Genomic DNA, 13,629 nt, shown 5'->3' on the forward strand with positions numbered 1-13,629 from the left:
ATACGCACTTTTATTTATATGTAGAAATATTTCAGCCCCACCAGCGCAGCGCAATCTGAAAAAGCTAATAAAGCAGCATCAAGCGATGACGTTCTAAAGTGAAAAATAAAAAATAAATGTCAGAGGAAGATATCTGTAAAAATTAAAATTCTAAAAAGTTTCATTTTATGGTATGAAAATAAATGAGAGCCAGGATTTAAGTTGTATCGGAATTACACACAACTTTATTTGTGCATTTTGCTGAGTATTTACAATAATTAAAATATTATTTAATCACGTTTCAGATATAATATTTGTACCAAAAAATTGCGGAACTGCACTCAAACAATTTTTTGCATCGAACACACTCATATTATATATGTATTTTTTTTTTTTTTAATTTCATCAGAGTTGTCAAATTCGAGAATGATTTCAGTTTTTTTTTCCAAAATGGTTTACAGAACAAATTCAATCAATGAAAATAACAATTGGTAACGACCGATGGGATTAACTGTAAATTACGAAGCATTTTTGTATTGTAAACAATTTTTTCAGAATGAATTCATTGTAATTATCATACAACTTTTTAATGATCGAAATTAGCACGCACTTTACATTCACTCGCTAACAATGCAGGCACTCGCTCAGCTCAATGTAGGTGCAGCAAAAATCAACTTCTTCAAAGCAGAATAGGCGACACTCAAAGCAGTTTGTTTCAACTCTTCTCTTAATAACTTTAGGTATTTTTTTAAATGCACACACACGTAACGGCGTCTGAATATAATATTTAATTTTTTACATTGCACAATTGGAAAATTATTTTATTTTTTCACCAGCTCAATTTTTCCAAACTCAGATGTGTTTATTTATATATTTTTTCAAAAAATTTTCCGCGTACTTATCAATCAATGAATAATCAACTCTGTCGCGTGGAAAATTACGATTAAAAGAGGGTCTCGAATGCTCGATTTCTCATTGCATCTCGACTGTGGCGCTAACGTGGAAAGACATGCGGCAGCCATGAATCTTCAAACTCAACTCCAAATTCAAACAATACATTTTTCTTTATTTTCCTCCTGGGTAGTGGTGATTGGATGAGCTGAACAGGTTTTCGGATTTTTCGGAAAAAAGAAATTGGATTGCTATTTTTTCATAATTTTTTTCCAGTAACAAAAAGGCAAGGAGGGAAATTTTAAATCTTTAAAAAAAAATTTATAAAGCTCATCCAACGACCTAAAACCCAAAAGTTGTACAGCTATAATGATAATCGTCGAGTATTTTTTTTTTATCATACGTTGATATAAAATCACACTGAAAACTGGAATATATTTACAAGAGTCATTTTCCGTGATATTAAGAGGTATTACGCGCAGATTGGTTGAAATTTGTTCCTCATAAAAAGCTGAATGAATTATTTTAAAAACACTAAGAGGATTATTAACAATCGCAATCCAATGATGAGCTTCAAAAGGACAGTGTTGTGCATATTTATGTTAATATATAATTATTTTTGCGGTTTGCTTTCTCAATAACAAATACACGATTCCTAAATACTTTAAACCCAATTAATCGTCCTCGCACACTTCTTGGACACTTGATTGATCACTTGAAACGCGCGCACTCTCTATAAATCTTCGATGCTTTTCGCTGCAAAGAAAATATATAAAAAATAATTCACACACGCTCCTCGGTGGTTGGTTGATGAACCTAAACCGCTATTTTTCTTCGCACAGAGGATTTACAATCTACTCTTGACTCTCAACTTAGTTATTACAACATGGCAGTTTAATGGAAATTTTTAAATAACCGTTCATCAGCCACCTTCTAACTAATATAGGCCGCGATAAATCAACCGGACTGATTGCTTCGAGTGTTTTGGTACATTATTTTATTATTAATTTTTTAATCAATAAAAATTTATTTTGATGCGTGTGTGAGTGAGTGATATTTAACAACTGTCGATTGTGAGTTTTATTTTGCGTGAAATATACAGAGAGAAATAGATGAGAATCTTGAATCTTTTAAATCTTGATCAACAATGCGTATAGTATAATTTAATTAATTTTAATATTTAATGTTCTTTTTTTTTGCTTTATAATTAAAAATCTCAGTATGCGAGCGCATTATGCATTATACAATATTTAAGGAATGAAAATCACAATATTAGGTAAACTTGAGTCAATATTCGCAACGGCCGCGGATGCGTGCCCTGCTGTACTGCTGGCCTGCAGAATGACGGCGCTGCTTCCTGCAACACATAAAAATGAACAATGCCAATTATCAAATAAACTTTATTAGTTGGGATCAGTTCCGTAAATATTAAAGAGGAAAATTTGTTCAATTTTGTCAAATTGCTAACTTAATAAATTTACAGAAATTAGAGGTATGAATGAATTTATTTTTCATTTTTATCAAAATTGTTATTTACATAAACATAATTTACTATAGATGCAATAATCGTATTTGTTTTGAGCATACCTTGGGTATTTGAGGTGTTGATCAGTTGACGTCGCCCAGGGAGAGCGCCTGCACGATGCGCGGGTCGGCTTTGCTGCCCTCGCGGAACTCCTCGAGTGTGAGCTTGTCGTCGTGGTTCTTGTCCATTTGGTTGAAAATCTTGTCCACCCGCTTCTGTGGCGTGTTTTCATCCTCGTGCTGAGGTTGCTGACCCTAAAAAGCACAAATATTTTTAATGCAAAACGTGCCCGACCAAGATGAAAAGAGAAATCCTTTCAGAAGAGAGGAGTACGAGGAAAAAAAAACGTGCAATTCAATTTGGCCGCCTTTTTTGCTGCAGAATTAAATTTAATTGAAGCGAGAGAGGCGCTTTTCAGAAAGTCGGAATTAAATCACGCAGTCGTCTCTCGTTTTATTATTTGTATGAAAAAAAATTTCCTACGAGGAAAAAAATACTTTTTTTACGCAAAAAAAGAAGGTTTTTCTTTCTGTGTTCTGAGAATTGTGACGTGTCGGCACACACATGATACGTACCACCATTTGATAGATGGCATCCACGATGTTGTACATCTCCTCGCGGGTGATGTATCCATCATTGTCCACGTCATACAGTCTAAATGCCCCTGAAACACAACACGCCGTACATGGATATTACATTGAGCAGGTACAAGCACGGCGGCGGAAGAGAGCTGACGGCGCTTCCATTGTTTTGGTGCCTTTCACAAATTTGAAATTTTTTACTAGCGAAAGTGTCGAAAAGCATGAAAAAAAATTAACAAGCAAGAATTTAAACATTTCGGCCAGCGCGTTTTATTAAAATTCCTGTAATGCACCGGAATAATAAAATTTAATAAAGATATAGAGATTCTAAAAATTAAATTCATGATTTTCACCAAGAATCTCAAATTTAATATAATTTTTGTATTTTGAAACCACTCATAACGGGAAATAATTAAATTATTAACCTTTGACTTATCGCCTTTACCTGGAGTTACGTTCCGAGACAAAGGCAATTATTCAAAAGTTCCTAATTTAAAAATTTTTGTGATTCAGTTTGATTGATATCTTTCAAGTATATCCCTTGTAAAATAATACTACATAATTCATGATAATTCAAACACCAAAAAGTATTAAAACGTTTGTTGGGCTTATATTTTGTCAATAAGGATTTAATTAAATATTTTTTGCGATAAAAATTACATAATTTTAAATCTAAGAAGGCGCAAATGAAATAATCTGCCCATGCATTTCACTTTCAAACTAGGAATGAGATTTGTTTTGACGTTGATTTTATTCATTATATTTGAAGGACTTCTTCATTTGAAATCTTCTCATTCTTTTTCGCTTCATGAATAAAATAATGGCAAATTTAAGTTCATTTTTTTTTTTAAATTACTAACAAATATTTTCCATATCTGTATTATTACGCAGACAATAAATAGTTTGTTTCTATAGCTTTGAAGACGAGTTGTATAATTTAATTATTCACTCACAGTGCAATTTCTCGTCGAGGTTTCCTCTTGAGGTGATGGAGAGTGCTCTGATGAACTCCTCGAACTCGATCGAGCCGTCCTAAACAGCGATTTAATTAATCTCGGGCCGCCTCATGCACGCGCACATGTATATTAATTTACGCATTTGCCTGCTCTCTTGATCGCAGGTAAATACGCACGGAACACACGTGCGCGTTTTCTCATCAGTGCAAATTAATTGGGCAACAGAATCGAGTACCTTGTTCTCGTCGAAGACGCGAAACACGAGGGTGGCGAATTTGCTGGGGTCGCCCTGCGGGAAGAACTGCTTGTAGATTTTGATGAAGCCCTGCTCGGTCAGCAGCCCGTTCGGACAGTCCTTCAGGAACCCTTTGTGCCTGCGAACATAAACGAGAAACGACACCGTTAAAGAAGAAGAAGAAAAGCTCAGCATGGGGATTGGAATTTGATTATGAGGGAAGAAAATGGGCCCCGAAGAGAGGATAAAAGAGGATTTATTTTCTGTTTTCTACAATTTTACAAGACGTTTCCAAATCTTTTAAGTTGATTTAATCTGTAATCGCTCAAGTTTTAATGAAATATTAATAATTAAATTGAATCTATCAAAAATAAATCTAATTTATTTAATTTTGAAAATCTTGTGCGCAAAGATTTTAGAATGAAGTTTTGTACTATTATGAAAATTTTTAATTTATTGAATAAAATCTATGACTCAATATTTTATTGGTAGTTGCGTTTTTAAAATTAATTATATTTTAACAAATAAACCTATTTTTAAATGAAATAAATTGACAAAATTTGTTCGTCAGTAAATGTGTTTTTCGTGTAACATTAATTTTGTGACTCAATTTTGGTCGATTTTCCAACCGATTTTCCGTGTGTCCGTCGCTGTTTTGCAAAACACTGCGTTGGTTCGCTCGTCGGTGACAAATGTGAAAACAGACCCGCATTTACTATGTATTCGCCTCACACATCGTACATATGCGTGTTAACTCCGAGCAGAGCCCGTTGAACATGTGTCGCGCTTGCTCGCTCTCTTTAGGGCGATGCAAAAGGCTTAATTTTATTGTTGTTCTGTTGCTTAACGCTTGAACAGCGATTATGAAGCTGGCAATTTGCAAATAACACCTAGTTTGTACTGTAAACCTTTCAGTCTGAAAAACACAAATTTAATTTTATTCATAAAACCACTAAATTTTTCTAATTTTTTATTTTTCTGGCGCTTTAAAGAACTTTATTTGAACGCGCTGGCCAAACCGAGTCAATATTAAATGTTGGATTCTTTATTACTGTTTTTTTTTATTTATGTAGCATAAAACTCGGTCATTTACTTTCTAATTGTAAGCAACATTCACTGAAATTTTACTTATTTTTGTATTTTTAGAAGTTATTCAACTTCATTTAGTTTCAAAGCAAATTTTTTACATAAAATAATTGATTAATTCTGTATAAAAATGATGCGAGTAAAATTTTATTTTTAGAAAACTATTGATATAGTTTTACTGTAAGGTTTTGTAGCTTGTAAATCATCCTCGCATTCGTTCTACAAAAACACAAGTTCTTTTAATTTTCTTGTCTGGAAAGTTAAAAATAGCATCTAGTTCTCGTCTGATGGAGTCGAATAAAATGTCTGGGGCGCGAGGCAAAGAAAGAAAGTCGGCTGCGGCCACCCTCGCACGTGTGGCGCCAACCCCTCGATGACGTCATTCTGCAGGCGCCTGTAATTTTTAAAAGGTGATCCGCCCGCCCGTCGCTCGGCCCAGCTCGCCTGACGGTGAGATGTGAAAAATGGTGAACTGAATTTCCTTCGCCAGAGGTATTAATGACTTCATCTTCCTCGCCAAGTGTAATTGGAATCTTGCAGGAGTGATTTTTTTTTCAAATCTGGTTTGGAATAAAAAAAAAAAAATGTATAAATGTATCAAAGATAATTTTGGTGTATTTTGTTATATTCTTAATTTGTTTAATCCTCAAACGCAAATATCAAATTGTAGATTTAATTATTTAAGTAAAATAAAAGTTAATTGGGTTAAATTTTAAATAATTTTATAATGCAATACATAACTTTGCAAAATTCAAACTTTTTCATGGATAGATTAAATTACTTCAAAAATTAGAGTTCATAAAAAAATATCTAAGCCAGAAAACAAGATCTGCTAAAAAAAATATATATATATATATATAATAATATTTATACACGAATATTTATACGAATATAAATTCTTTCAAAACAGGCTAGTAAAAAAATGTATCAAGAAATAATAAAATTGCATTAAAAATATCATGATCAAAATGTAAGAAATTTTAAATTAAAAAAGTTATAGAATTAAATAAATTTATTGCAGAGCAAATATTTGAGATCAGGACTTTTTCAGTCGCTTTTATTACTTTTTTTCCACAGAATTTGGTTGATAGGATCGCTTTTAAGGGAAACATGGCTCTGTAACCAAATTTCGCAAAGCATTTTGAGAGCTCGGATGCGACCAATTACGTGCGTTGCCAGTGACAAGAAGTGGGCTTTAATGTGATCATGAGTCTCTGATGCAAATTCTTTTTTCCGTGTGCGAAAATTAGGGACCATTATTTAAACAAGGCGGTCTTAATTTAAAATTATGCTGCTGCTTTCAGTGAAAATGTATCGCAGGCCTCTTGGGGCACGAGGAGGGTCTCGACGGCGCCCCAAGCGAAAGGGTTGTAATTTTGCCATGTTATGGGGCTTTTTTGCTTAAGAAGCGGCACTGCAATTACTGCTCGGCGAAAGCTGCACGAGAGAGCTTTTCTCGCAGGAGAAAACACGGCAATAATTTTCGGATGTTATTTTGCACGGTCGGGGCTTTAATTATTCAGCGTTGAAAAACTGCTGCTTTTTTATGATACTGCAAAGTCTACAAAACCTAACTGAAAAAATAATATGAGAGAATAAATAAAATAAGTCTTAAGAGTGTTTTATGGTTAAAAATCTCATTTTTCAAAAGAGGCGCAGCTCTAATTTTCGTTGAAAAAGTCCAAGGTGAAGTCTTTGTTGACAAATAAATTGTAAAGGAAAGTCTTTTTGCAAATCGATTTTTTGCAATGTTTAATAAAAAAAACATTACTTTCTTCTTCTAAAATTTATGACGGGCACTAATTTAAAAAAAATTACGTTAAGCCAAACAATAAAATCAATTGTTTTTAAGTTTAATTCACCGAGAGCATTCTGAAGAAGTGCGACTTAAAATAGTTATGACCTCGACGTGACCTACTATAAAAAGTAATCCTTTGGAAATACTTTTAATTTTTATATTTGAACCATATTATTCAATAAGCTGGAGCTATACTTTTTTTGTCAATTAATTTTGAATTAATTTAACTTCAGTCTTTAGCCAAAACAAAAGTTTTAGTTTGTTTCGGAGAGCTTAAAAACATTTTAGCTGTATGTTCTGTTCGTGATTTTATTAAAATTTGATTTTTTATTTTACATTTCCACGAAGTGCCAAGCGGAAAATCTGCTGCGTTGGGTTGGAAAATTTTGATTCCGATTGCAAAATAAAAATAAAAATTAATGAGCAAAAATACGGAGAAGCAAAATTAAAAATTTCATCAAGCTCGCAGTTGAGCTTAATTAAGTATTCCGTTTGAGAGATTTCGGCAAGATTTAAAATTGCCTCATCAAGATGCAAAAATCTCTCAAGTGCTTTGGCGGACGCGAAACTTCAGCATTATAATTAATATTTAAACGAGAAACGGACGAGAGCAGCGCTGAAAAGGACACTTGCGATGGTGAGAGTGTTAATTAACATTAGCATGTGGGACGCAAAAGCCTCTCTTTCCGCAATACGGGCGAACGTGCACGCGCCAATTTCCACTCGGCAGCGGAAAAACAAAAAGCATCTGTTGAGCGAAATGATAAGCCGTGCGTTGTTCCGTGGGAAAGATCGCACTTGCTCGCAGCCCGAGGTGTCTATGCAAATTTCATGCACAGACGCCGTCAAAAGAGAATAATGCGAATTAAGGCATCTCTCTCGCGGTTTCTCTTTCAAGTTTACAAAATACAAAGTAGAGGGAAAGATTGAAAATGAAAGTGATGGTAAAAAGCAAGAAAGGTGTAGAGCGGAAAATGATGAAAATAGTTAATTTTATACTAAATAAAAAAAATTAACCGCCATAAAATATAAGGAAAACTTAAGAGTCAATTTTTCATCAATTTATTGTTGTTTTTAATTCCCTTAAATGGGTTTAAAGCTTATCATGGTTAATCAATGACGATATTTAAATGTAAGTACTTAATTTTCAGATAATTAATCACAATTATTTTACTGCAAACTGAACTTTTGATATCATACAACATCAAAATGTCGCATTTTGTTAAAACAGAAACACGGTTTTCCTGACACGTTGGTGTTACATTGTTTAAAAAATTCAAACTTTTCTGCTAAAATCATGGCCTCATATCAACGGACGTCCTGTACAGATTTTTGAAAACACCGAACATCAGTCAAGTTTCGAATTTCATCGGAAATTGACAAGATGAATATTCGATGGATTGTTTTAAGCGCTGCAATAATTTTCACGGTAAAATAATTTGTCAATTTAGGAAATTAATATGAACTCGGCCTTTTAGAGTCTCGCTATGTCCCAAATCAAAAACAAAAGCACCCGTAAACCCGTGAGTACTGTGAGTACCACTACACAGACACCAAAAATGTGCGCTCATTACACGAAACTCAAAGAGGTTAAAATTTTAAATATCAAATTCTAATTTGTAAGATGATTTTATTACCATCTCCACAGCAATTTTTCGAGAGTTCTAGATCAGGTTTGCTTTTTTAAATACCGAAATAATAAATACCAATTATTTTTGATAATTTTTTAGAACAATTTTACGATGACAGTAGTGAGAATTTAAATCTATAAGTTGTTGCGAATTTGTATTTTGTTTAGATCCCCTGCAGCTACTGTTTGCACCAAAGAAAGTTGCTGACGGCAGAAGATTTCAGTACCAGGGAAGGATTTACTTTGAAAGTTCGATAAAGGTTTGAGTAGTGAAAATGTAGCAGATTGTTTGTGATTTAATTTATTATTAAAAAGAGCAACTACAAAGATGCACTGGAGAGTTGTTTAGTGCGAAAAATGGAACTTTTGTCTTTTGAAAACAACATGGAACGAACAGCAAAATTTTGGAGGAAACCTTTTTCTTACGCTGCAGTTGTCGAAAAGAATGCCAGGGAGGAAAACGGTAAATTAAATATTTTTTAAATTAAATATTTGGAAAAATTTTATTTTATCATTCCTCATTCCTCTGTACTGTTTTTGGCGAATAGATGATCCTGACGATGACAAATTTGTGTGGACCAGTGCAACTTCTTGCAGCGAGGCGACCAGATGGAGCAGCGCACTATGCTCTGACGTCACTTGGTGCTCCACAAATACCGTTTCGCAATTGGGCTCAAACTTTGCAGAACGATATTCGAAAAAGGCTACTTGCATCGTTGCAAATAAGGACACAGGAGAACTCGTCAAAAAAGATTGCAATTCAAAATATTTCTTTTTCTGCGAGGTCTTGTTTTATATTTGTATAAAATTCAAATTACTTACTTGTAAAAAACAGTTTAAATGCCAGGAGGCAATTTGCCCAAACCCAAATTTCTGCTCAAAATTGGTAAAACAAAATTCCTTGAAAATATATTTCAGTTGAAATTACAATTTTTAACCAGCAAAAAAATAAAAACTCGGCAGACTCGGAAGGTTCAGTATTTGAATTATTAAAAAAAAAATATATTTTGATTTTTAAAATCATTTTTTTTTTAGATCTGAACAAACTCGGAAAAGTTATTGAATTTAAGAATCAAGTTTATCTTTTTGGAGACCCTCAGAGCCCGGTTTGATGAAAATTAAAATATTAAAAAAAAACTGTTTTTAACACAATTATTCTTTAAAAAGGTGACGTGGAGTGAAAATTGGAAAACCTGCTGTGAGCTCGGAATGAAGCCTTTGTCCCTCGACCTGAACCCAGATGGCATTTACTATGGCAAATTTGAGAGTAATAAATACTTTAAAAACTGAACATGTTTTAATTTATTTAATAAAATATTATTTTGTAAAGCTACTGAAGAGAAATTCGCCCTTTCCGGAGTGTTTTGGACTTCGGGAACAAAAAGCGGCTGCTCAGGCCAATACACCGCGTGTTTCCACACAAACAGCACATTCGGAATGGAAGTTTTGGGAAACGGGGGCGACGGGTCGTGCGTCCTCATCACCAGGCTGGACGGCTATAATTGGGCAGCCAGGTCGGATCAATGCTCCTCCAAATACCAGTTGGCCTGCCAAGGAGGAGCGAATTTCGCCCTTGTCTCTCAATCTAGTACTGTAAGAAAATAATTTGGTTTGCAACTAATCGCATTAATTTGATGAGAATAATCCTGAAAAGAATGTGAGAGTTGAAACCGACAAATGTGACTCGCCAAGTTGTTTCCAGTATGAAACATGCGAAATCAACGTGAGCCAATGAAAATTTTAAAACGTATTTGCAATAGCGATATATTTTAACTTTTGTAGAACGATACAATGGTTTTCACTGAAACGGGGAAAAAGGAAATATACGGTAAAAATTAACATCGATCATTCAGATATACTCAAAATGAATCTTTACATCAGACCCACTTTCGTACGGCTCCTGGACACAAGCTTGTGGAATGATTACTTTAGTTTCTAACTATGCAGTATTTAATTTGTATTCATAGTAAAAAGTTACTTTTAACTATTTTTAATTAAAAGGTGCCTTGGGCAGAGGCGAAGAAAATTTGCTGTGCTTTAGGCATGGAGCTCGTTTCCATAAGAAGCGTAGAAAAGCTCAACTGTGTGCAAAACGTTCTAAGTTGGTTTTTATTTAATTGAAATTGTAATTTGGTTACCCTTTATTTCATTTAGTCGACGCAATTATTTCAACTTCGCAACTCTGGACGTCGGGAAGGAAATTCACGGCATGTCCCAAAGCGTCTCGTTGGTGTTCGAAAATCGCCAGTGACTTTGTTTCGCCGAAGTTGCCGTGGGAGGAAAACGTGAACGATATCGGAAACTCGTGCATTTACATGAACACAATTCACAACGGATATTTTTTGGGTGACCCAAAGTTGAACTACGGGGACTGCGGTGAAAAGAAGTTCTTTGTTTGTGAGGTTTGTAATATATTTTTACACTGATTGCAAAATTAATTTTTTTTCCAATAGCGGAGAATTCCACAATCAGAAATGAAAGAAAAGTTTTATGAATGTATGGCGATTAACAGATTCACGAAATGTATTTAAAAAATGTTTGAAATGAAATTCACTATAATTTCTACTTATTATATCCTAAAGCCAAACTACTGAGACTTCTAAACGGGACCATTGAAAATTTCAGCTTTGCCATGAAGGTTTTTGTTTGATTATAAATGAAACTCAGACACTCCATATATTTGAATTAATTTATTTTAATTTCCAGTCGTTCACCCAATGCCTCGCTGAAAATTTTGAAATAGTGAATTTTCAGCTAAATACGCTCATCAGAAGTTTGAACATTGATTTTTATGTTAAAGATCTCCAACGGAAACGTCATCGATGAAGTCAAAACCTTTGCAATGCTCGAACAACTTTCATCAAAAATCATAGAAGAGTAATAAACCAGGTTACAAAACATCTCAATTCACTGTTGTTTGCAGGACGGCCAAAATTATTGCAGAGGATTTTGTTGCTCCAATGGATGACGAGACGATGGCGTCGATGCTGCTTCGACTCGGAGGCAGGAGACTCGCGGTTCACACAGAAAATAAGAAACTCAGTTCTTTCCAGGATAGAAAAATTCAAGATTTCGATATCGTGGCAGGACTAAAAACACGCATCAACGTTTGCAAAAAGAAAACCAGTTTGAATAATTTCATTTCAACGAAAGAACGATTTTAAAAAGAAACCTTTCAAGGTGGTCGAATGAAACCAACTGTTGCGTTTGATTTTTTCGTTTGTCTCGCTGGCGAAAACTCGGACATTTTGCTGCGACAATTCACAAAGCTTGATATTATGAATAACAGCAAATTAGCTACCGATGACGTTGACGAAAATGCACTAGAAGTTTGTTTAAAAGTTGTCAACTTTTTAAAACTCTGCTCTTTTTGACAGATAAAACAACGTTATCCGAAAATAGTGCAAGGAACGCCAAGTCCCAATCGATGTTCTACATTATACAACACCAAAAGGATTAGAATGAACTGTGCGGGTGAGAAAGATTTGGTTTTAATAAAGAAAAATGCCAATGTTATTTATTTCGGCAGAGGCATTAGGTGGCGCCTATGCGTATGATTTGGCCAAAAAAATCGAAATGGCTGTAGGTTAAATTTCACGATTTTAAATTCGAACTATTGATTATTATGCTGCCGTCCACTTACAGGGTCCATTACATGGCCACTTTGATAGGATGTACAGATTTTGTGAATATCATGGAGCTCACCTTCCGTATGCCAGAAATGCCAGTGAATTTGAAGCTGTTTTTGGCACGATGTCCCAACCAGCCTTTACAAGTAATATAAAATCAGTCCACAGTATTATAATTTAAAAAAGAAGAGCTTTCAAGCTGTATGTTTTGCAGAAAATATGGGGGTTCAGTTAACAATTAGCAATCAAAATTTTTTATAATTATTTAAAAGCTGATTGACTAAAAGCTGACAAAAGTAAAAAATTTTCTACCGTTTTTGGTGATTTAAATTTAAAGTTTTTCACGATGCGTTTTTGATGCATATAGGAAATAACATCCTGCTCTACATGTTTCAACTAAAAACTATAGCGCACATTGATAATTAATTTGGAAAAAGAAAAAGTAGTAAATAAAAAATTTGGAAAAACCGGCTCAAAACTTAAAATGCCATTCACCATGAGGCAAACCTGGATGTGGAAATTCTACGAGAAAATAAAATTAGTTATTCATTTAGCTTCTAAGGAATTCTCATATCATAAAAATAAAATTAAAATATATATAGGGAACTTGCAATAGCTAAGAATTATTGATAAAAATAAATTGATAAAAATATAAAGATTGAGAGCCATAATGAAAATCAACATGAAATAAACAAAATAAGTCAAATTTTCTATCATTCGCTTATGAATTCTCGATTATTTTGTAGAAAAATGCAAAAGAAATTAAACTTCCCATTTCAGCAAATCAATTCCCGATCGTGTGGAGTCCTTCTTTCAAAGAGAACGGCGAGTTCAAGTGGTGTTGCGCAGAGTGCCCTGGAAAAGTCACCACAGTGCCGTACAAGGTCGAGGGCGACGCCGACGGTCCTTTCCTGCTCGTCTCCAAACCCGGTTCAAAGGTCAACCTGAAGGTTGTTTCGGTGTTCAACGCTAGAAGCCTCAATGTCAGCAGCCCAATGATCGCCTGCATTTTTGATGAGGGGACGAGGAGCAACGATTGCAACATCACAAAAATCATGGATAAATTGCAGGAATACGGGATGAATATGTGGATGAATTTAAGGCAAATGGCAGTAGGACTTTCTATTCCCGGCTACCAAGCGCCACCTTCTGGGATGTCGAGCCTTTATGACCAATACGCGAAGCTGCTTTGGCCTGACTATACCGATTGAGCTACACAGAAAACTTCAAACCATTAATTGGAAAGTTTTGTCTGGAAATATTGAATTTCAATGGGCACAAAAATTGGTTTTAAAATAATATTATACATATTTCTAGTG

At 34.3% G+C, this 13,629-nt stretch overlaps 2 protein-coding genes across 2 annotated transcripts in view; one reads left to right on the forward strand and one right to left on the reverse strand.

The window, feature by feature from the left end:
* Positions 1-840: 840 nt before the first annotated feature.
* LOC132196423 (frequenin-1) overlaps positions 841-13,629 on the reverse strand; it is a 115,739-nt gene continuing 102,950 nt past the window's right edge. The window contains exons 3-7 of the mRNA XM_059619057.1: positions 4,168-4,306; positions 3,930-4,008; positions 2,971-3,059; positions 2,458-2,649; positions 841-2,227 (exon numbers count right to left, since the gene is read on the reverse strand). Coding sequence (XP_059475040.1) covers positions 2,479-2,649; positions 2,971-3,059; positions 3,930-4,008; positions 4,168-4,306 — 478 coding nt within the window. The 3' untranslated portion in view covers positions 841-2,227; positions 2,458-2,478. The remainder of the gene's footprint in view (positions 2,228-2,457; positions 2,650-2,970; positions 3,060-3,929; positions 4,009-4,167; positions 4,307-13,629) is intronic.
* LOC132198282 (uncharacterized) lies at positions 8,416-13,521 on the forward strand. The gene is made up of 23 exons (XM_059622220.1): positions 8,416-8,480; positions 8,530-8,640; positions 8,700-8,724; positions 8,782-8,802; positions 8,850-8,941; positions 8,997-9,144; positions 9,717-9,787; positions 9,849-9,948; positions 10,012-10,274; positions 10,336-10,404; positions 10,464-10,509; positions 10,563-10,627; positions 10,683-10,782; positions 10,836-11,078; positions 11,264-11,319; positions 11,388-11,423; positions 11,482-11,558; positions 11,605-11,807; positions 11,862-12,010; positions 12,059-12,155; positions 12,211-12,263; positions 12,327-12,456; positions 13,091-13,521. Exons 1-23 carry the CDS (start codon positions 8,436-8,438, stop codon positions 13,519-13,521), a joined length of 2,631 nt encoding a protein of 876 aa, XP_059478203.1. The 5' UTR covers positions 8,416-8,435.

The sequence above is a fragment of the Neocloeon triangulifer genome, unplaced genomic scaffold, assembly GCF_031216515.1.
Source record: "Neocloeon triangulifer isolate White Clay Creek 2 clone unplaced genomic scaffold, ASM3121651v1 ptg000012l, whole genome shotgun sequence".
Taxonomy (NCBI): domain Eukaryota; kingdom Metazoa; phylum Arthropoda; class Insecta; order Ephemeroptera; family Baetidae; genus Neocloeon; species Neocloeon triangulifer.

Coding starts and splice junctions, on each gene's coding strand:
- LOC132198282 (XM_059622220.1), top strand. CDS start 8,436: ATGAATATTCGATGGATTGTTTTAAGCGCTGCAATAATTTTCACG. Junction 8,641..8,699: donor ATTACACGAAACTCAAAGAG/GTTAAAATTTTA, acceptor CCATCTCCACAG/CAATTTTTCGAGAGTTCTAG. Junction 10,783..10,835: donor CTGTGTGCAAAACGTTCTAA/GTTGGTTTTTAT, acceptor TATTTCATTTAG/TCGACGCAATTATTTCAACT.